The following is a 21,557-nucleotide window of genomic DNA, read 5'->3' on the forward strand; positions in this document are numbered from 1 at the left end:
GATTTCTAAAAGAGATAAACAATCTTTGCCTGTGGGCAATTAACCCTCAAAACGGTGGGAAGACTGGCCTAGTTACAATAACAACAACAAAAAATGCCATGAGAAAACAAAAATGGAAAATGACTCTGAAAAAGTACAATAAAAATTCCCATACAATCCCTTTGTCTGCCTAAGATAACAACTAGAGCAAGGAACCAACACTGGTAACACCAAAAGGAAATGGCCTTATACCTTACTCATAGCAGTCAAACAATGACGAGTGATGATTAGTAAAACATTTGCACTCACATGTTACATCTGCCAACCCAGAGGAACGCACGTGGTTCTCAGCATTCCCACGTGCCCAGTGTGTCCTCTAGAAAGGGGAAGAGACAGCAGACACCTAACCAGGGACAGAAGGGTTAGACACCAGCCTCAAGAAAACAACATTTTACAATAATTTCGAGAGACCTCCATGTGATTTAGTGTTCCCTTTCTTTGGTGACAGTGCCAAGGTAAGCAGTTCCTTGCCTAACTTTGTGCTGGCACGAGCAGGGGATGGGAAGAACAACAACTTGAGGGGCTGAGTGGTGAGCCAGACTGGGGTCTGACCTGCACTAGGCCTAACCCAGCCAGGAGGACCTAGGAGGTGTTTTGCTCTCAGTAAGCTCCCACGCCTGGCTCACCGCAAGGCTCCACAAACTATCAGCAGGTCTGCAGGACCACCGCTAGAAGGAAGACGTGACCAGGGATTGCCTAAGTCGGTGCTATTGCTGCAAGAAACTTACATCAAGCTATGGCCTGAGGTATGCATACAAACACTCTTCCACAAGTGTTTCTTACTCATCTTAAGTGTACCTGGAAAAGACAGCTGCAGTGTGACTCTCCTATGGCCTTGTCACTTAATTCAATGTGAAATGGAGATACGACTTCATATGCTGTTTCGAGTGACAGAGTTTGGCTATAAAGCAAGCAGCTGTATTCTCCTCATCTCTGTTGGCTGCAGAAATCCCCCAAAGAGACCAGCATTTCAGCTCACCAGCTGGTGGGGTCAGGGGGAACTGCAGAAGATCGCTGCTACCACAGGACGTCTGACTTGCTCTATGAGAAAGAATTGCGTGGGGCACCGATCACAAGTAGCTTAACTCATTCCACAGTGAAGCTGCAGGAAAATCTGTACCGGGACAACACAATCCCTGCGCATGGGTGTTCCCTGCATAGCATTTCCAGTGCAGCAGAGCTGGGCAGGCCCTATGTCATCCCACTTTTTGGATCTGGCTGCCCCAGGCCTCTCATGAAGCAAACACTATCACTTACTCACTGGTTATGAGGTACCTAATGCTACAAAATTGACCTGCACCTCTCCCTGCTGAGGTAATGCGCATAAAACCCTGACTGCTGACCTGGCGGGAGTGGCGGGCAGAAGCAAGGGGCATTACGCAGAGAGGATGAAGCCACAGCACCAGGCACCAACTCTGCCCTCGAGCATTTGCACCCTAAAGACAGAAGGGAACATGACAACAGCGTAACAGGACTCCGGAGATAACATCTACGGCTCCTTCAGTTCTTAAAATCCAGTTGATATCAAAGTCCTTACCTTCTTGACCTTGAACTTTAAAAATTTTGAGCAAAGACATTTTTGAATGCAAGAGAGTAATGCTTGGTGGTCCAATTCAGTAATGTCTTTCCAAAGCTACAGAGAAGTCAAGAAGTAAATCAGAAGTGCTAGTTGAATAAACAGGACAGCGATGATGACATTATGGATAAGACGAGTCCAAGAGAACGAATAAAACAATAGGAATAGAAAAATAGGAAGGAACTGAATAATACACAAGGCCTTGCAGGAACCTGATTTTTGAGGCGAAAGAGGATGACAGTAAAAATATGGCCAAAATAATATTCATGGACGTTTATTTTAGCAGCTGCAGATTTTTAATCAAGAGGGGCCTGCCAATCAGGCCAGAAGTTACAATAATAAGGATAGGAAATGAGGTAAAGCTGAACAAAAGTTAAGTATAGGGATTGAGAGGAAAGGGCAGATTTGGAAACAAGTTTACACAAGATTTCATCAGAAAATAGCTATGTAAAATGACCTTTTTGCTTATTTGTTTGGGGCTTTTTTTTTTCCTTTTAAAATTCATTCTAGTTTCCCCAGTATGTTCAAATCACATCTCATTAACTTACAGACAAAACTATTGTTAACACTTTCCAGACAGTACAGTTTATTTTCCTCATGCTTCAAGCTGCTATTTTATAAATGCAGATTATCATTGCATCTTACATATTCATTAGTAAAGAAAAGAGTTTAATTTTCAGATTGCAAGTTAAATTTGACTTGTAAAGCAACTGAGCAAAACAGGTCTGGAATCTGGGAGAACAAACATCTCTGTGATCACTCTGTACAGAATGAGCACACATGAGAGAACAAGGATTTCCCCCTTCTCAGGAGATTTTTCTTTTGAAAGTTAGCATGCAAGTCATTGCTAAGTGTTTAGTTTAAATAGCTCACGTTCCTGAGCATAGCCATGCTTCTACACTTCAATTCTTTTTATTTATTTTTCAATTGTGATATTTTCTGCAAGTACAACACAGAGTGTGACTGTAACCAAAGTCCATCCTGGAAGCAATGTTTCAAAGTTGAACCTATTAACAGCTTATACTAAAAGATAAACATTTTACAACATCAAGATTTGTATTTCCTGTGTATGCATTTCTTTGTCATTCTTATATACAATTTCTTGACATACTGTTCCCCTATTTAAAGCCTTTCTAATGTAACATACAGATAGCACTAAAGCAAATATTACATTTGCTAGAGAGCTGCGCAATAGAGTTGGCCTCAAACATTTCTTCCCTGCTCAAATGTAGCTTGCTGTTTAGTTCTAAGTACTGCAGGGCACTCCTACATTAGCACCAGCTAAACCCATGAGACTGTTCGAAGTCGCAAGGGCAGTCGGTACAGCACAAGGAAAAGACTGGCTGTGCACCCGTGGCACATGCCTGCAGAAATCTGGAAGAAAATGGCAAACAACGAGACAACAAAGAGACTGTTGCACTGAGGGGATGATGAATACCCAGGAGAATAAGGCAACACGGTAGTTGTCTAGAAATCCATACCAAATACTGTATTAACTAAATACTGAAGTCAGTATGCTGCTTTCAGTATTCACATAAAACCAAGATTCCTCATCTCAAACTCCATCTAGAAACAAGTCTTAGTGCTGACAGCACACACTACTGGCTGTAGCAGCACCTCCAGAACCCAACGTCAGAAGATCCACAAACTACGCTGACAGCAAAACTGCCCATATCTGATTTAGAGAGCAAGGATACAGTAGTCTATTTTTTTATTCCTTTCTTCAGTTCTCAGGAGGTGATGCATTAGCCTGATGTTACACACGCCAAGATGCAAAGTACACAGATCTATCAAACTAGAATGTGGAATACAAATAAAAACCCTTCTTTCTTACTGTTCTCTGTCTTCACTGTTGTCTGAACCACTTCAACTCTGCATTTTTAACAGAGCTGTTCCCAAGAGCCACCTGCGTGTCACTTTTATTATAGAGACTGATGAATTTGGTACGTAAATATCTAGTATAGGAGATCCAGATCTTCCCAGAGGAATATAATGAGTCTATTAAATAAATGTGATTAGACACACATGCTTCAAACACAACAGTAACACTATGCAATTTCTCTACCAGGTCTTCTGCAGATGATGATAAACTCTAGGCCCATGTCAATCTACAGCAAAGGCAAAATGCCTGGATCCTGTATTTCTTTTTTCTCTAAGCACTGGAGTCACAATGCACAAGGGAGCTAATTGCAACAACTTGAAAAGAAATATCTTCTATTTTGCATTGGAAATCAGAGTCTCAAAGCCCTTACTGTCTCTCTACAGTATTGAATAAATGTGGGGGGAAATAAAGCTTACTGTTAACTCAGGCTTGTGAAACAGCAATGCCGAGCTAGGTTGCTAACTGAGACCAAATAAAACTACTTACTCATTTCTGAAGGTCACCGACTCCATGGCAAGCTATATGCTCTTGTTTTTTTTTCACCTGAAGTAAATTATGATTCTGCAGTTTGCTTACTACTTCCTGAAAATACATTTTGCATACTTAAAACAGCAAAACAAGCCGTCGCATTTAAAAAGCTACCGGTTCAGACATCTCTCTGACATTGGGCTGCATTTACTAGCCTTTTCTTTCATCATTCTTTACATTATACACACCAAACCCCAAAACAGCAAAAACAAACGAACAAACAAACAAACAACAACAACAAAAAAAAAGAGAACCCCCAAAACCAACAACACATTTGATCTTCTTTATAGATTGTAACACTTGCTCAGACAGGAGCCTTTTTCATACTTCCCAGCTTCTGAAGAAAAGCTATATAAAAACAACCACAGAATTCACCAGCAGCGCCCGGAGGAAAAGGCAGCGTTTCCAAGACCAGCGCTACAAAACGAGGTCAAGCTCTACCCAAGAGCTAAATAAAACAGCCACGTAAGATAACTAACGCCATCCTAGCGACGCTCCACGAGCCTCTCACCTTCACGGGCTCGCAGAAGTCCCTTTCACAGCACACGCAGGTACAGCAGCACCACATCAACATCGCCGCACGGCCGCCTGCAGCCCCGGCCCCAGCGCTGGGCGCTGCCCTGCAGCCGCCCGCCCCGCTCCGCGCATCTCGAGGCGGGCAGGGCGCCGCTGCCCAGAGCCCGGCGCAGCATCGCTGTGTGCGCGGCGCTCCCGGGCCGATGCGAACCGAGCTCCGCTAGAGCTCACGCGCCAGCCACGCGCCTCTCCTTCGGACGGAGCGTTTGCTTTAGATGCGAAAAAAGGCTGGGACCGCTGGATTTAAAGCTACAGGGCTTCCCATTCCATGTCCAACGGACGACGCTTTTTTTAAAAACTGCACATTTGAGCCAAAAAAATCGGACAGGATAACAGGCAGACAAATCAGTAGAAAATTAATAGAATCAAGATGACATGTGTGTTCCTCTGAAGACACAAAGCAGTGCACTTGGTGGCAAGATTCAAACAGAATTAAAAATAGAGATTCAAAGATGCACAGCAAGACATAAATCCAGCTATAAAGTATATGCTCTATTTATACCACCATTGAAACACTGCTATTTAAAAATCACTAAATAGAATTTTCAGAAGATTAGTGTGATGTCCCGTGAGGCAGGAACTCCAGTTAGAAAGCAATTGTCATGTAAGGACTCAAGCACAAAACAGTGCCAGCAACAGTATTTTAACCATAGCTGTCCTTGGTGCAAGAAGAAACCTCACCGTCTCTTAACCACTGCCTTCAACCTCCTTGTCAAAGAAAACGTGTCTTACTGTCATATTTAAAAGATGTAAAGCAAAAGTACATCACCCTGTGACCACCTGAAGCACAGGCAGGCACTCTAACCCAGAGCATCAACTGCCAGCAAGCCCTACTCCCTCAGACATTTGAAGAGGGCCGTTCTCACCTTGTGGCTGCTTTTCCCCTTGCCCTTCTCTGCTGTCTCACTGATATTTCCTGTTTGTAGCAAATATTACTAACCTAGGGTAGAAATAGATGATCTCAAAGCTAAGCTGGGTATAATACAAGCTTGAGATCTTCAGATTAATTCAGAATATCTCCCAGCATGATGTTTCCAAGGCTAAAATACTGGGAGCCAACAAAACCAGAATGAACATGGACTTTTAGGAGCTTCCTGCTGCCTTAGACACGTAGCATGTTTGCAGCCAGCTTAGATGCAGGATACAGTTTTCCTTTTTGTCTGTCCCTTTGAGCCAGCTGACTCTTAAAGATGCTCGCAGGCATTTAAGTGTTTGGGTTTGATTTTTTTTGTTGTTGTTTTTTAATAATTCTATTAATTTGCAGTAATGCACAGGTAGTGTACAAGTTTGACCCCATACTGCTTTCCAAAGTCTTCTGATGTGAAGGAATCCAGCACTGACGTGTTAATTTATATGTTATAAACTTCAGTATTATAAACGCGAAGAAAACTTTTGACTGACCCAAAACATGGTCAATGTGGAAAAAAATATTCCAAAGAGCAAAATTCAGGTTTTATTGGGGCCAGAATTGGAGGAAAAACAGCTAAAAACATCCTCTTAAATTATAATGGTACCTCAGAGAGCATTTCTGATTATTATAAAAGAACAAGTACATTTTAAGAGAATAGGAATGGAAAACGTAAACATCACATGGAACAAGAACAAAGAAGTCTGATCCATGCAAAACATAAACCTTGGTGTAGAGATACGAGAAGATATTTCCACAAAAGCCTTTTGTTGTCATTTTTGTGATGTTAGAGGTTAGGATACAAAGGGGAAAGGATTAAGGAAAATGAAAAAGAAAGCAGGCAACCAAAACAATATGTAATGCAATTCTGTGACTGGGCTGCACACAGCCACCCAATTGTAGTATGTGGAACAGGTCTGTGGTATAGATCCAGGCTCTGCAGAACAGAATTACAACCATTTTGCCTAACATGATCACGTAGCAACACGTACCAGCCTTGCTGCATCAGTAATGTCTGCTCCTAGTCCCATTCTGCAACACACCGCTACAACATAGGCTGCCGCAAAGCCATTCCCTCTTCAGCAAGTCTGCACGTTGGGTAAAGAGATCCCAAGAAACTAGAGTACAATAACCAAAGCAGAAGCATACGCTGAACATGAATGAAAATGAAACTGACATAATTTATCATATTACCATATATTCAAAACTGCAACGTACTGCCATAAAAATGTTTGAAAAAAAAAAACACACAGAAATAATTCTGGATGTTTTAAAGAAAAATTAATACAGCTGACATTTATATTTCTATACAGGTATTCTCCATCAGTAAGGTTTAAATGTGTAGTGGTCTCTATAAACTGATTCACCTTATATGAATATTATATTGAGACTCTGATCACAAGAGCACTGCCCTTTTTTTAGAGCACACAATTCAATCTAGCAAAGCTGTTGTAAAGAAAGCTTTTCATAAAATAAGTTTGTGCTACTTACCTACACCATCTGAAGATCCCACCCTACATTTGCAAAATCTTTGACATCAACAAGCCATCCAGGGCACACAGAGGAGTTTTACAACACTGCGTTCTAGCCTGCCAGATAACTCCTGACGTGACCGGCTGCGCTCCAGAGCAGACAGAAGAAAGAACCAGACCAAAAGGCATCCACCCTGTTGCAAGAGTCTAGTGAGAAATCTCAACTAAAAAGCTTGTCCAGGCTAAATACAGAAACTAAAACTATTTCTGCACTTGTGTGAGCTTTTCAGCGCACACAATAGATTTTGAACCTCAGTCTACATGACAAGAAATTAAGAGGCATGATTCCCTTGTTCAAGGGACTGTTTTATATTCATATGGCAGATCTCACTCTAGAGAAACAACATCTATACCGAGACACCTTCAGATTTCTAAGACCTTTTATTTATTAATAATAGTGGATCCCACCTAAGAGAAGTGAAAGGGAAGGGAGGTGAAACTCCTTGTGCACAAAGAACATAATTAGCCTTATTTAGGAAGCAATTTATGTTGGTTAAAACCTAGCTTTATTCATGGGAATTCTATTGCTATTCAGACAGATCATTTCACCACATAAAGCAACAAACAAATCCAAGAAAATACATGCAAATATGGTCATTATTTTACTTAATATGATCAGACAGCCTTCACAAGTTTTGCAGAGCAATAAAAGCCACAACAAAAACAAAGAAAAAAACCACAACCTACCAGGCTGAGTATCACCTCCATTAAGAGCAATCAGCTTCATTTCTCAGAGGAACGCATGCTTTCTTATTAATATTTGTTACACTCCCAAAACGTGGCTATGGTGCATTGATGCTCCGTGATGTTTAAAGTGGACCTTTATACTCACAGAAAAATAGAAACATCACAGAAGTGCTCCAAAAGCTATTCTTCCATGTAAACAAAATTCAGAAAACTCAGGCTCTGTGCGAGCCTCACTGCTGCAAGGATTCCTGTGAGGTTTCCCTGCTGCCGGCCACGCTGACTCCCTGGCCTCGGCTCTCCAGACGCCTTGCGCAGCAGGTGACGACTATCACAGCAGAAACCAGATGGCCTGACGAAGCCCTTCCATAACGTGGGGCCACAAACGCTTCCACTGTCCAAGATGAGAACAGAAAAAGACTCAGAACTCGAGAGACAGCAGGGAGCACAGCCAGAGGGGATGTCCCATAGGGTGGAAGGCGATGGAGGGTCCGAGCACCCAGGCTCGCTTGCAGCTCTTCGCTGCTCTGGGTGCTCACCCCACACGCCTTCTCTCGGCCTCCGACGGTGAGTCCTTCCTAACTGCGCTGGCAGCAAAGGGGGGGCAACGAAGGGCAGCCCACTTGCTTTCTACAGCATTTCTTTCCTGAAGTTACTTGGTAAAACTGGAGGGAGGAGGGACAGAAAAAAGAAAAAAGGCACATGAGCTTTGATGCAGCTTAAAAACTCCCGGAGATTAGGTGGTCATATGACCCTTGTAACAAGATGCGGACTCTTTTCAAGACTGCTTGAAACCAAGAATTTTAGGGAAGAAATAACATGGAAGCTAGCTCTATATATCTGGTTAAATGTGAATGTTGCCAAATATTAAATAATACAAAATATGAAGTAAGAGAGAGAGAAACTGGAAGAAAATTTAAAAAACAATTTGCGATCATACCCTTCCTGTGCTGTTCCCTGAGCTGGTGCTCAGACTGTGAAGAAAAGGTGACCTCCACTCCCTCCTCCTAATCTGGAGTATTTCATAACCTCCACTCCCTCCTCCTAAGCTAGAGTATTTCATACATGTGAAATATCTTTGAACACCTGAGGTGCCCATCTAAGTGATAGGAAAAGTGAGCTTTAGCAAGCTCCTCACAGCAAGAACTTAAGAGCACGTCATATCAGTAAAATTGGGAAAACGAGGTCACAAGTAGCAGTTACAGGGGGGAAGAATCTTTGAAAGAGCAGAGGAGCCTACAGAGGCAGAATACAATTACCAGAAAAAAACTGGGCCAGCACCCTAGGAGGACATCCTTAATTTGGCTCCAAGTCCTCAGCAGACACAAACAGCAGGGAGCTCAGGAGAGTCTCATTGCAAAAACAGCACCAGGCTCTGTTTGGGGCTTGGGCACAGCACCAAGACAAGCAGATGTGTGGCCACGCACCTGCTGCCCTTCTCCTCCATCTTCCCTTCTCCTCCACCTTCCTGCTGCGCAGGAGGGCTCAGGAGCTGCTTATCTGGTGAGACTTCCTGGAACTACACAAACACTCCTGCTGCAGGCCACAGATAGCCAAAATGTCAGAGGCAGGGGAAAAACAGGATTAACCCGCTCGTGGCTGAAACCAAGTATTTCAGAAGATGCAGCTGAATGCCAGTACTGCAGATGCATCAGGTGTGCTGAGTAGTACTTCACATCACTCCAGGCCCACAGTACTGTGGGCAAGTTTAAGAGAAAAATCAGATTCACAATTTGCTAACTTATTACATATGATTTATCTTTGTACTATCAAGCTTGAGTCATTGCTGTTTGTAAAGCTTTATGGTTTGGATTACTAAACTTCATTGCTCACCTCTGAGGCCATTGCATATAAACACACTGGAATACGAGGTCCAACTGACACGCGGCATGAGGCAAGTGGGAAAAGAAAGCACATGCTCAAAACCTGCTTGCTATTGCTGAAACCATATCCTTATCAGAGCTTACCCTGGTACAGCCTTCATCTGCAGGAGAAAGGAGATTACTCCATTTAATACTAAGTTACATAAAATCAAAGAGAAACAGTTGGAGAAATAGAGGGTGGGCTCTGCATTCAGCAACTGCAAATCAGAAGCCTCAGTAATCCACGGCAAAGTAAATGTATAGTTGTATTTTTCTGTTTTATTTTTGAAATCCAGTACTGAAACTAGTCATCAATCTGAATCCTGTTTTTGGAATACCTGTTCAGACACAGGTTTTATACTTGCATTGATCCTACTTCTTAAATGATTCAGGAAGGGCTACTAAGAGGCCAACCTAGCATTGCACACAGAACATCAATAAAAGTAGAATGAGTTGGGGTATCAGCTCCCTTCACACTTTCTGGGTACATAAAAGCCACGAGGCTCATGAAATCCAGATCTGCTTTGAGCCTTCCAAGTCAGGCTCTCCACGGGAAGGGTGACAGGTAAGGGGGAGGAGAGTTACAAGGCGGTGAAGTGGAGTTGGTATCAGCACATCAAATTACAGATATTACACTGGATTTCTGGAGACAGCACACAACCAAGTTACAGATGAAAAAATTTCAGACTCCCCCTTGTCTCATGCCCAAGTAATTTCATCTCTTCTGCATTCAATGCAGACGAACTAATCACAGACATTAAAGCAGGTTAGAAATCTTTCAGCTCCATACATAGACACAAAAGCAGGGCAAACACACTCCTGCAAAACTGCATGACTAAGGCAGATTTGATTAAAGATGGGGCTAGACCATGAGAAATTCAACTTCCAGGTATGTAAGGACTCCTATGATACAACTTCTGTCTGTACACATCTGGAACTTTTTCACATTTCAAAGTATAATTATAAAGAGGGAGAACTGAGTTGTGTTAGGGAAAAAAATCCACCTCTGATTGGTCTCAAATGGGGCACTTTAACAGACATAAAGCTCACAAATTCTGAATTTTAATTATGAAAAGCCAGCTGAGGAACCTGCTTCTGTCACTATATCACTCCCAACAGCTTCAAGACCATAACTTTGGAGAATCTCTGCTAAACGTGAGCATTAGGCAGCTGTTCACACATGGACGATGCAGCTTCAGCCCTCCCAGCAAGGAAAGAGGAGCTACACAATTGCCTGGCACAGGGGAGCAGGCAGCGTGGTCCTTGGGAAGGGCTGTAGAGGCCAGACCACGACTGGTGACCCCCAGCAGGCAGAGACAAACCCAGAGGCGTGGGCGGAAAGCAGGGGTGCGTGCACAAGTGCACAGGAATGAAGGAAGGGGAGTGCACGCACGCAGTGCATGTATGGGAGGAAGGAAGGGAGGAGAGAAGCAAGGGCACAATTGATTTTTAAAACCTGAAGAAAACAGAAGGACTTGCTCAGCAGCCAACACTTTTTAAGCAAGTATTACTTCCAGCTGTTTATGCATGGATGCTTATTTAGGTTATCATTTTCTTAAATCCTGATATTTGCAGGAGTGATATTTTTCTTAATTAACTTGATTTCTTCACCATCTCCTTTTTGTGCCTGACTAAATCTGGTGGTTGTACACCGTAAATGCTTATTCATATTCAAGCTAAACATAACATGAGTTGATACCAGAATATGTCTGGACTGTATAGTGCATACATTAGTTTTATCCAGTTGCAGCTGAAAAATAGTAAAATGACCACAAACTTTGTTGTGTTTTTCAAATTAATTATCTATATTATTTAGCGTGGTTTTTCTGTCAGTTCAAAACAAGAGGTATGTATCTGCAACTAAGCATGGAGCACACAGACTAAAAACAAAGCTCTTCAAAATTGGCAAACATTGCCAGATTTCAACTGTGACTGCACACACAATGTAAGTGAACTCATTTTCAGGACTTCAGAAAGAACGTTTTCTTTCTGAAGTCCCGAAGAATTCACAGTTCTCCTGATCTGCTTGAAAAGTAAGAGGCTTTCTTCTAACTAAACTAGGAAATCCCTTCTATATAAATCCAAAAATCACTGTACTTTTATAAAAGAAGTACAAGACATCTGCTCTACAGTGTATTTAAACATAATTACAGCTGCAAAAGACTGTTTAAATAGATAGCACACAGGAAGATGTTCAAGCAGTTTAACTCCTTAACCGAAACACGGGCTCCCTATAAATAGTGATCTTAGGAACTATCTTTCATCTCTTACTAACACTGCAAACCTTATTCTTGATGTGGCACTTGAATCCATCATCAAAAATCGTAATCCCTCTTTTCATTAGCTCAGTTCCTGAAGAATGGTTCAGCTTTGTGGCTTTTTGTAAGTCAGGGTACGTGGGATCCTTAGCTTGGGAGGAAGCTACAATAGACACATGGCTCATCTCTAAAAAACGTTTCAACTTAGTTTATGAAGTGCTGTGTGACACAGTGATGAACAGAGAAGTTTTCCTATCTTACAGCCTCTACAGTGGCTACGACTGCTGGGGTTGCATCATTGCTTATTTGCAAGTTCTGGTTTTCTGAGTACAGTTTGCCTTGTACAAAGGGGTAGAGATGCATTGAAGTTACCAGCCGAATAAAACAGGGTAGAGGAAGGAAAAATAGGAAGGAAAGGGACCTGATTTCCCACGCGCAGCCAAACTTTGGGCCCACATATAGATATTGTCTCTCAGTAAAGGAAACCTTTCTCCCTTATGTTCTGCAAAGCTACAATTACTGCTTGCGTAAGGACTACAGTGCAGGTATTCCCCTAAAAATCCACTGACTTCAAAACAGTATTTGTTGGAAAAATAAAAGGTATCTTTAGTATAAAATAACACTCCATCATAATACTACAGTTTGTGGTGAAGGTTTAAAATGGGGCACGTCACCTAATATTTTCCATCGCAGTTACTAAAGCACTGAGCCTTCATCAAAGGTAAAGATTTCAGGAAGCCTACTACTGACTGAAAATATCACCTCACAAGCCACGTCAGTCTAGGTTCTGTGCCCATTTTGCAGCTGCCGACAACTTTGTAAGGACTTCAAGCTGAACAATGAGTTTCTCTCTTGATAGGAGGTATTGATATATTCCACTGTCTCAATGCAGATAAAGAGCCATGAAATCAGACTTTGGCAAGTAGGACTTTGGAAGGATCAAATGGAGTTTCAAATAATTTTATCTAAATACTTACTTGAATATTTTTATCTGTTTCAGCAAAATGGATTATTAAATATTTAATAGTTCTCAGATAATTGGATGTTCACTTCTACATTTTGTCCAGCTACAGAAATTGGTTATAATTAAGTATGAATTCATAGTTTCGCTAAATTTCTACAGAACTCCTAAACAGGGCAACACAGTAATAATGCTAGCAGGATGTAAGAGTATCTACACAGTAAATCAACGTACATTATTTCACATAAGTAAACAGGCGAAAAAAATTAATGGCTTGCTACCATAAAGCCTTAAAATGAACATAAGTTACTGAAAATTCAATGCCACAAAATTCACCAGTATTAACTAGAGCTTTTAATAGCCACTGAAGAGTTAACAGTCAAGCCCTACTCCCAGGTCAACAATCTCAGTGATATAAGGAATATTGCGTAAGGTTTTCTGGTTAATTATGAAGTGATTATTAAGTTCTGCACTGCTGCAAGAAGACCTAATCACAGCTATCTTGGCTTGATCCATAATAACCCCCCAAGAACTGAAAGCTGACAGGCTGTTCCCATGCTTACTACCCAGGCACAAGGGCTAAAGCCACCTTAGCATTCTTGTTGGCACATACAAATCACAAAACCATGTGTGATTATAAAAGCTGCAATAACCTAGCGGTATAAGGTACCATTTGGATCAGAAGCACTTTAAGCTAATCATTATTTAACATTTACTTTCTCATTTAAATTTGTAGGCTTCAAAGTCAGTGCACGGAACTGAAGATCGCTTCCTCTGAAAATACCAACTGGGATAAAGTTAGTATTGAACTTATCTGCCTTTTGTAGATTTCATTATTTCATTCAAACAGTGCTCTACATAGGACTGGTTTACCTTTCTACTATTTGCAGCTTCTTGCCCCAGTGTTAATCACCATAGGAAGAACAGCCCTTACGTTCCCCACATACCTTTTTCAGAAGGCATTAAAATGTTTCTACTAATGCTTAATACTAAAAAAAAGAAGGCTGGAGAAGGTTAGTCCACAAATACTGTAGCACATCCTCTAGCACTGATACAAGTGCAACAGCCTTGATTATGTTTTTTTAACTAGTTTATCACACAATACCAATACTGAATCTCAAGGAAGACACCAAAGCAGCCTGTACTGATGCAGCTGAAAACTAAAGTACTGCCAAATGACAATCTACAGTCAGAGCCGTTGTTAGCCAGTAGATGGCTCCATGAACTGGGTTAGAGTTTAAACTTACGTATGAAAAGGCAGACCATCCTTTAGGAGACTATCAACATTAAAGGCATTTTACAAGGAATACTGACTGATTACTGCTGCATCAAATGAACTTTCCAACAGTATTGATGACTGAACTCAAATTGCTGCCCGCCACATTGCTACTAGACACACACACTTGTCTATGATGACGACAGTTCAGAAAAGGGCTTCTCAGTATTCACATCCTAGTCTGGAGACTTGAAAAGCTTTTGCTGTTCTTGCTGAGCTTGTCTATTCCAGCTGCTCATGTGATCATCCAAAACCTCACTTTAAACAAACTTGTTACTACTGATTAAGCTCCACTTTCAAATCTAAAGTGCGACTTTAAAGATTTCAGTCCAAAGGACGTGCATAAATGTACATGCAAAACCGCATTAAATCCCACTAAAGCGAATGAGATCTTGATGCAAAAGAAAATTCTAGCTTGGGAGGTGTAAGGTTAAGTCAGAATTTTGCTACTCTTGAATGGAAATAACTGACCTGCTTTTTTCTTCCTCATGAGAAACTCATCATCCATCCTTTTTGGTGTATCCACACCGTCAGGAGACCCAGATCCTGTTTAACTGCAGGCTGCCCGTTCCCCTCTTGCCCACACTTACGTGCCTGCTGATGTGCTCCTGAGGTCCCATGTGCAGAGAGCCAAACAGTTCCCCTGACAAAAACATCTGGAGTCACACTGACCCCTGGGGGTCTGTGCTGGGCAGCCTTTGCCCAAGGCCCCCCTCCGACATTACCCCAGCAGGTCTCCACCACACTCAAGAGTCCCTCACGTCACTTCCCAGAGTACCCAGTGCGCTCCTTCAGCACTGTGCTGCGTGCTTTGGTGGGCTCGCTGCACTTCAGCTTAGAAGCCACGTGAAGATAAAGAAGGGCAACATGGTAGGTACCACACTAGTTCAGAGGTGATCCTGGCCAAGTACTATGATGTGGCTAATCCTTTGCAAAGATGTTAGCCCTCAGTTGTGTGAACTAGCTGGTACTAGGACACTGGCATGGATCAGTCCCTGGTGACCAGCCTTAGGGCTACAGAGCTCTGGAGACAGTCTTTGACACCCTTCTGGAAGGAGAAGAGAGCCATTTGTCCTCAGTCTCCATTCTTTTTGATTTTTTCAGGTACAGAAAAAAATTAAGAAATTCAAGATGACTGTCTGCACATAAACTCAGAATTAGTAGCCAGAGGATTAACTGTCTGCTGTTGCTTCATGGCCATCTGGGATACGCTCAACTTCCAGACATGAGGGAAAGCAAGGGGAAAACGAAGCTCACGTACGTCAGATCCGCAACCCGCAGCACAAAGGGGCCGCTCCGGGCTCACGGGCTTTCTCCTCCAGCTACCAGACAGGCAGGCTGCTGGGAGGGCGGCGGCGGCAAGCAGGGCCACCAGAGAGAAGATGGCTCTGCACAAGATGGGCTCGATTCCCCTCAGACTAGGATGTAAGATCCAAATGAACACGTTTTCAGATGTCCTGACACTATGCTTCTCGGCTACTGCTATGTTTTTTTGCTGTGATCCTATGGCTGATAACAGCTGATGACAATCCCCTCTGGGCAGCTGTGGCTATCACTGGGGGTGTCTGCTATACGACTTTTTGGAAGTGAAGTCCCAACAGGCAGAAGGAAGACCTCTATGTTACCTCTGATTTCTCCGGAGCAGAGGCGGTGCACACACCAGTGATGCTCCGGGTGAGCCTGGGGCAGTGCATGGCCGGTGGCTCCCGGCCCCTCGCCCCAACCGCCAGAGAAGCTTCCGGAGCCCAGCCTGGGAACCCGGTGGCAAACCTGGCCCAGGGGCAGCTCAGGGATGGCCCTGCCTGGCCTGGAGACCCACCGGGGATGGCTGCCAGCGTTCCTGTATGTTCCAGCACTGCGCCTGCCCCAGTGCCGACAGCCCCCAGAGGGACACCTGACTGAGGAGGTGACATGCCCCACTAAGCACGGTGGCATCCTGTTTTTCACAGTGAGGGACCCCCTTTCTCACCTTCCAGGTCCACCTCCCTGCCTCCAGGCTGTCCTTGCAGGTTGAAACTGCAGATGGAGGAGCACAGAGATCGCTCTGATCCTTACCTGCAATCAATTCCAAACTCTGGGGCACCTTCTGTTGATTCTGGTGAATGGAAAGGGAAGTGGGAAGACACACTGAGCTCCTGAGTCCAACCTGAGCAGACCCACCATTGCCAACCAACGCTTGAAGCACCTGGCTGTTTACAAAAACCAGCACTTAATTTTGAGGGCACCTTATGCTACTGTCCCCTGTCCCGTGAAACTACAACAGGCTGCCACTAGAGTCTCATGAGCCACACTAGAGCCACCACCGTATTCAGAACAATTCAGTGCGTATCTACTCACAGCTCTGTTTTTCCTCAAATGACACCAAATATAAAATTTGAGCATTGAGTCCAATTTCATTTTTTGATATATTTTAGAGCCTACAAATGTAATAAAAACCAGGACCCATTTTCAAATTGGGTATAATCTGTTTTAATCTTTTTTTTTTTTTTAAATAGGCAATGAAATGTTTAACCAGTTAGGAATCTGCATATAAACATATTTTACTTCTTCCCAACGTGGTAAAATATGAAGTAAAGACTTTTAGCATACTATGCAACATCACTGTGGTTCAGCAGAAACCATATTCAAGGCAAATTGCCCAGTCTGTATAAAGGATTAAGTTTACCAATAAAGCTGCAATCTAAAAACTGCACAGTGATGAAATGGAAAAATTCCAAGTAGGCTTGGTGTTTCATTTCTCAATACTGCTGGCATGTACACCATCACAGTGCCCAACGTAAGTCTAACTGATACACAATACATCCACCCCTCAAAACCCATTTCTCAGCTGCGGTTCAAACTGCTTTCACTTCCCTTCAAGCAAATTTTACTTGTCAGATTACACATATATGTTGGATATCTATATATCAAGATTATTATTTCCAATTATCACACTGTGAAAGATATTTGCACATGCAAAGCTCACACTCTCACACCTTCTTATTAAGATTACAGGGAAAAAAAAAGCCCACACAAATGAACCAAAGGCCACCTTCTCAGCTTTCAATAAGTGTCTTGGTGTTTTAGCTTTTAGCATTCAGAGATCTGACTTCCCTTAAAGTGTCAATAAGGGACCAAGGTGACACACCAAGTTGCTCTATGTTAGTCACAGTATTTAAAAACACGAGTTGCCTAAGCCACTGCAATGGTGAGGCAAAATGCATTTGCTGGAACCAAAAGGCGGTAGCCCTTGATTTAGTATGATACATTTTGTTCCCAACTTGCAATAACTTCATGTAAGCACATGACAGGATGGGTTGCTACATTTCAGCTGACATTGGATAAATTGTTAACTCAATAATAGATCTGAGGTCTGACATTCATTAAAATGGTTTGCATACATTTAATTTGATATTTCTCCTCTCAGATCAAAAGTGAAAGAACATCAGAACCGATTTTAAAATTTCTAAAGGAGCTTAATGTCCACAGTCATTTGTAGCTGTGCTTCTCCATTTGTTGTTAGCGGTGGTTTGTTTCTGAATGCTCTTCTGCCATGCAAGTAGACCAAAGTCAAGGTGTAAGTGAAAATCTGAAACTACTGAGATATTTGGAACATGCAATACTTCTACAAAAATCCTAATGGCAGAAAAGCTGACGTAATTCACCGGTATCAGCACGCCCATCTTTCAGGTTTGCATAATATGATTTATGAAGTAAACTCTTGACTAGTTACATAGTCAGAACTAATGTCACAGCAGATCGGTTGTAAGGAAAGCAGATTCCCTACAAGCCACAAATAAGATGTCAATACATTGTATAGAAGGCTCCTTTATTCCAGAACACAAAACCAAGATGCAAATACAAACTATGAACAGGGCCACTGATTGCACAAAGAAATGCAAACAAAAGAAAATATTGTTGCTCTTGTAGGTTTCAGAGCAAGTATTGAATAAAACGTGGACTCCATTCTATGTGTGCTCTGGGTTCATAACGTGCAAGAGGCTGCTAAAGTCAGTGACTGGCACACAACAATCCCTATTTTATTCCTCTTTTTAAGAAACAAAATAATAATTTGAACAAGTTCATTGATTAATCCAATAGTCATGAGCTCTGATAAACTGCTCATGGTAATCCTATCCAAAGCTTTATGAAACTACATCATACTGGACCACATTATGCGGGCAGAGAGCCATCTAATGACGAAATGTTCTCAAGATGTGTTCTAGCTTAATTCACTGACAGAAGGTAGGAAATTTTAGCAAATTGCCTTTATGGTCTGTGGGAAGGGATATCACAGAAACTAGCATTTGTGTTTGATTATTTCCAAGTTATTTTTGTCTTCTCCATCAGCCTTCCCCAAATTAGCATCCCCTTACTTTCCAAATAAACACTGGCCTGTAGGTTATAGCGTACATGACCTTAAATCCAAAGCGATACATTATTGATGGAGAAGAAATTGCCAAACTGATGGTTCTTGATAAAGCAGGAAGCATTAGCTTTTGCAGTTCTCTTTAATATATTTGATTAAAAATCTTTTAATACTGTGGACTGCTCAGCAAGATACCACTGTATTTAACCTTTTTTCATTGGTTTGAGAGCCACGTTACTCCTATTGGTAGCAGTGACTTTCAGTGTTGCTTAATGCATTTAGACACCCTAAGAACGTATTATTGCTAGATCTGTCCTTTTAGACAACATTCCTCTTCCAGAAGCTCTCTTATCTAATGTTAGCCTTGGAGCGCCCCCTCCTTCACTCTTCACACCCCTACCTGACAGTCAAATGTCATGGGAACGTCCCTTGAACATCCTATACTGCCTCCTCACTGAGATGCAGTATCTTCGGCTCGGTTTTGCTCATGAGGAAAGCTTGACCTGCGCTCTGCTTCCCCCCTGAACCTCTGCACTTCTGCCTGTTTGCTAAATCCCAGCTCAGAGCATGAGTGAGCACCCTCGGTGTGACGACCCTCCGAGAAGCAGAGCAGACAGGAGCTCCCCAGGCACCCCGGAGCCCCATCCCCACAGCCCAGGCCCTTCTCCAGCACGCATCCTGTTCTGCCTCCTGACACTCGAGCCCTGGGCTCCAGGTGCTCCACTCTGGATTAATTTCCGTTCTCTGCTCTCACACATCAACCTCCCATTGTGGAGGTGTGCTTACTAAGGCTTTTCTGTTGCTCTGAGACTTCCCTTTCCCCTGCTGCCCTCTCTTTGTTTGATTGTTAGTTTGTGTGTGGTCTTTTTTTTTTTAAAAAAAAAGATTTAATTTTCATTTGGGTTACGGTCTTAAGCTTGTTTCACAGGAAGGCAAATCTGACTGGCAATTGCATCGTTCAGGATAGGACCCTAGTTCTGTAGCAAACGAACTGCTATTTGCCCTATTTTAACAGCTATCTTCTCTGGATAATACTGAAGCTTCCAAGTGATAATACCCAGCTAATTTAATAGCTTGGATAATGGGAGGAAGCTGCAGCACTGCGAATAGCAATGACAGATCATACTGAACAATAAGTCACTGTTCTGGGCTGACTATTCTTGGTGGCCATGGTGAAAGTGGAATGTCAAAGCAGTATTAAAAATAAAACCAGATCCCACTATTCTGTTTTACCAAAAAAGAAAGCCCCACAACTCAGAATTGTTTTTGACAACTAACATGCAATTCTTTCTTGCAGATGACCTACAAAAAGTGTTTTTTTTTAAAAAAAACATGCAGCTGTGTGCTGTTTTTTCCCTTGACAGTTTATAAAAGAGTGCGTAGAACCATGTCCTTTCCACTACATAAACTCTTCCCTTTAACCCACGTCCCCTTATACTGTAGCAATATGAATAGCGGAAATTCTGATCTCTCCCAGTTTTCTTGGAGAGGTATTGAAGATCTAGATACTAGAAGTTAAACTGATGACACAAGAAAGCTGTATTTTTAAAACCACACGGATTAGTCATCAAAATTGAGTATGTGCTACAAAAATAGGGTTGAAAACAGACTGACTAAAAATAATTTCTCCTTTTAAATAGCTCAGTTGTCACTTTTGTGCTACTTCTCTGGGCATCTTAGCCTGGCTTTGATAATGCCTCATATAAAAATATAAAAAATATAATAAACCCTTCCTTGTAACCTGCAAAAAAAGCAAAAATTGTACAAACCAAGACTTCCTTTCTACTTTCAGCTCACCTTTAAATTTTGGAATTGGCTCTACATTCTGGGCTAGCAACTCAGCGCAACAGAAAAAAAAGCTCTCCAATAAAAAGAAAATAGTTGAAATGCTTTTAGTATTTTCACTTTTCTTTGTCCTAACAATGCAGCTCTGTCCTCTGGGAACAAGAGTACACAGGCCAAATACAGTGTGTCATTCTCCCACTTCCACTCCTATGCAGCGCCGCTGATGCGCTCACCCCACCTCTCGGACCCAGGACCTGCTGTAACCTCAGCCCCAGCCCCAGCCCCAGCCCCACCAGTCTGCCGGTTACAAAGCAAAGTGGAACAGAACTGGTTTCAAACAAAGCCCCCATTCAGAAGATCAAACAAAACCCAGAAAATTAGCTAGACACAGAACCACAGCATGGATGGGGAGATAGAAATCAGTGCTAATGCTAGCTGTGACCTGAAGATTTAGGAAATTGCTTCTACTGTGAGGCAAGAGAATTACTGTGGCATTCACTATTATTGTTTAAATGAAGCAGATGATTTGAAGCACTTGATTTACACGATCAACCAAAATCTTTTGTGTGAAACTAGGATACTTAGGTAGACATTCAAAAGAGTGCGTTTCTGTCTTGAAGAACAGAGTTTCATAGAACTGCTTTAATATTCCAATAAAACACAATCATTGAATGCTAATGAGATTTTAAACAATATTAAAAATTAATTTTAGCCATGCGTTTCCTCTGCTGTTCACATTCCTTACTGTTCACAAAATCTGTACGCTGCACCTTCTGACAAATTCTCGGCATGCTGTGCTGTTTGTGACAAATTCAAGAATGCTTTGCGGAGGACTACCACGAGGAAGCCGGACCTCAAAGCTCCCTGGAAGAAATCACTTACCATAACTGGAAAAGCTCTAACCACAGGCTCAAATGACATGGACTTCTCGTCTTAATAATCTCTTCTAATCATGAAACCATTCAAACTGCAGCTTCTTTGCGTTCATGGGGAATCTCCCAACATGAAATCTTCACCCACCCAGTAAGAACAGAACAAATATTTAAACAGCACATCAGCAGTGCAAACAGTTTTCCTTGCTTTAATACCAAGCCCAAGCTAGGAAGCAAACATTGCTTACTACAGAGCAACAGCAGAGAAAAAAAAAGAATACAGTATCACAAGAGGACAGACAGAAGACACTTGATTTCATTCCTCCAGTGTTGCAATAGTCAGCAGCTAGTGAAATGAATTTTAAAAAGCAAACTCCAGCAGCAGCAACTACCAAAAACGCTGAACATAGGCACTCACTGATGACCCAGGGCTCTACCTACCAAACTAGCCATATTCACAGCTCTGATACC

General features: G+C 42.2%; 1 protein-coding gene across 24 annotated transcripts in view; it reads right to left on the bottom strand.

Moving 5' to 3' along the window:
- Positions 1 to 21,557, bottom strand: part of TMCC1 (transmembrane and coiled-coil domain family 1) — a 153,344-nt gene that overhangs the window by 21,938 nt on the left and 109,849 nt on the right. The window contains exons 1-4 of one of the 24 annotated variants that reach the window (XM_083795555.1): positions 8,984 to 21,079; positions 7,728 to 8,389; positions 7,000 to 7,174; positions 6,501 to 6,626 (exon numbers count right to left, since the gene is read on the bottom strand). The exons of 17 other annotated variants lie outside the window; for them this stretch is intronic. In XM_083795555.1, the coding sequence (XP_083651681.1) occupies positions 6,501 to 6,539 (39 nt within the window). In that variant the 5' untranslated portion in view covers positions 6,540 to 6,626; positions 7,000 to 7,174; positions 7,728 to 8,389; positions 8,984 to 21,079. 6 more of the 24 variants (XM_083795554.1, XM_083795556.1, XM_083795564.1 and 3 more) reach the window with 6 other exon arrangements.

This window comes from Anser anser, assembly GCF_964211835.1.
Source record: "Anser anser genome assembly, chromosome: 12".
NCBI lineage: Eukaryota > Metazoa > Chordata > Aves > Anseriformes > Anatidae > Anser > Anser anser.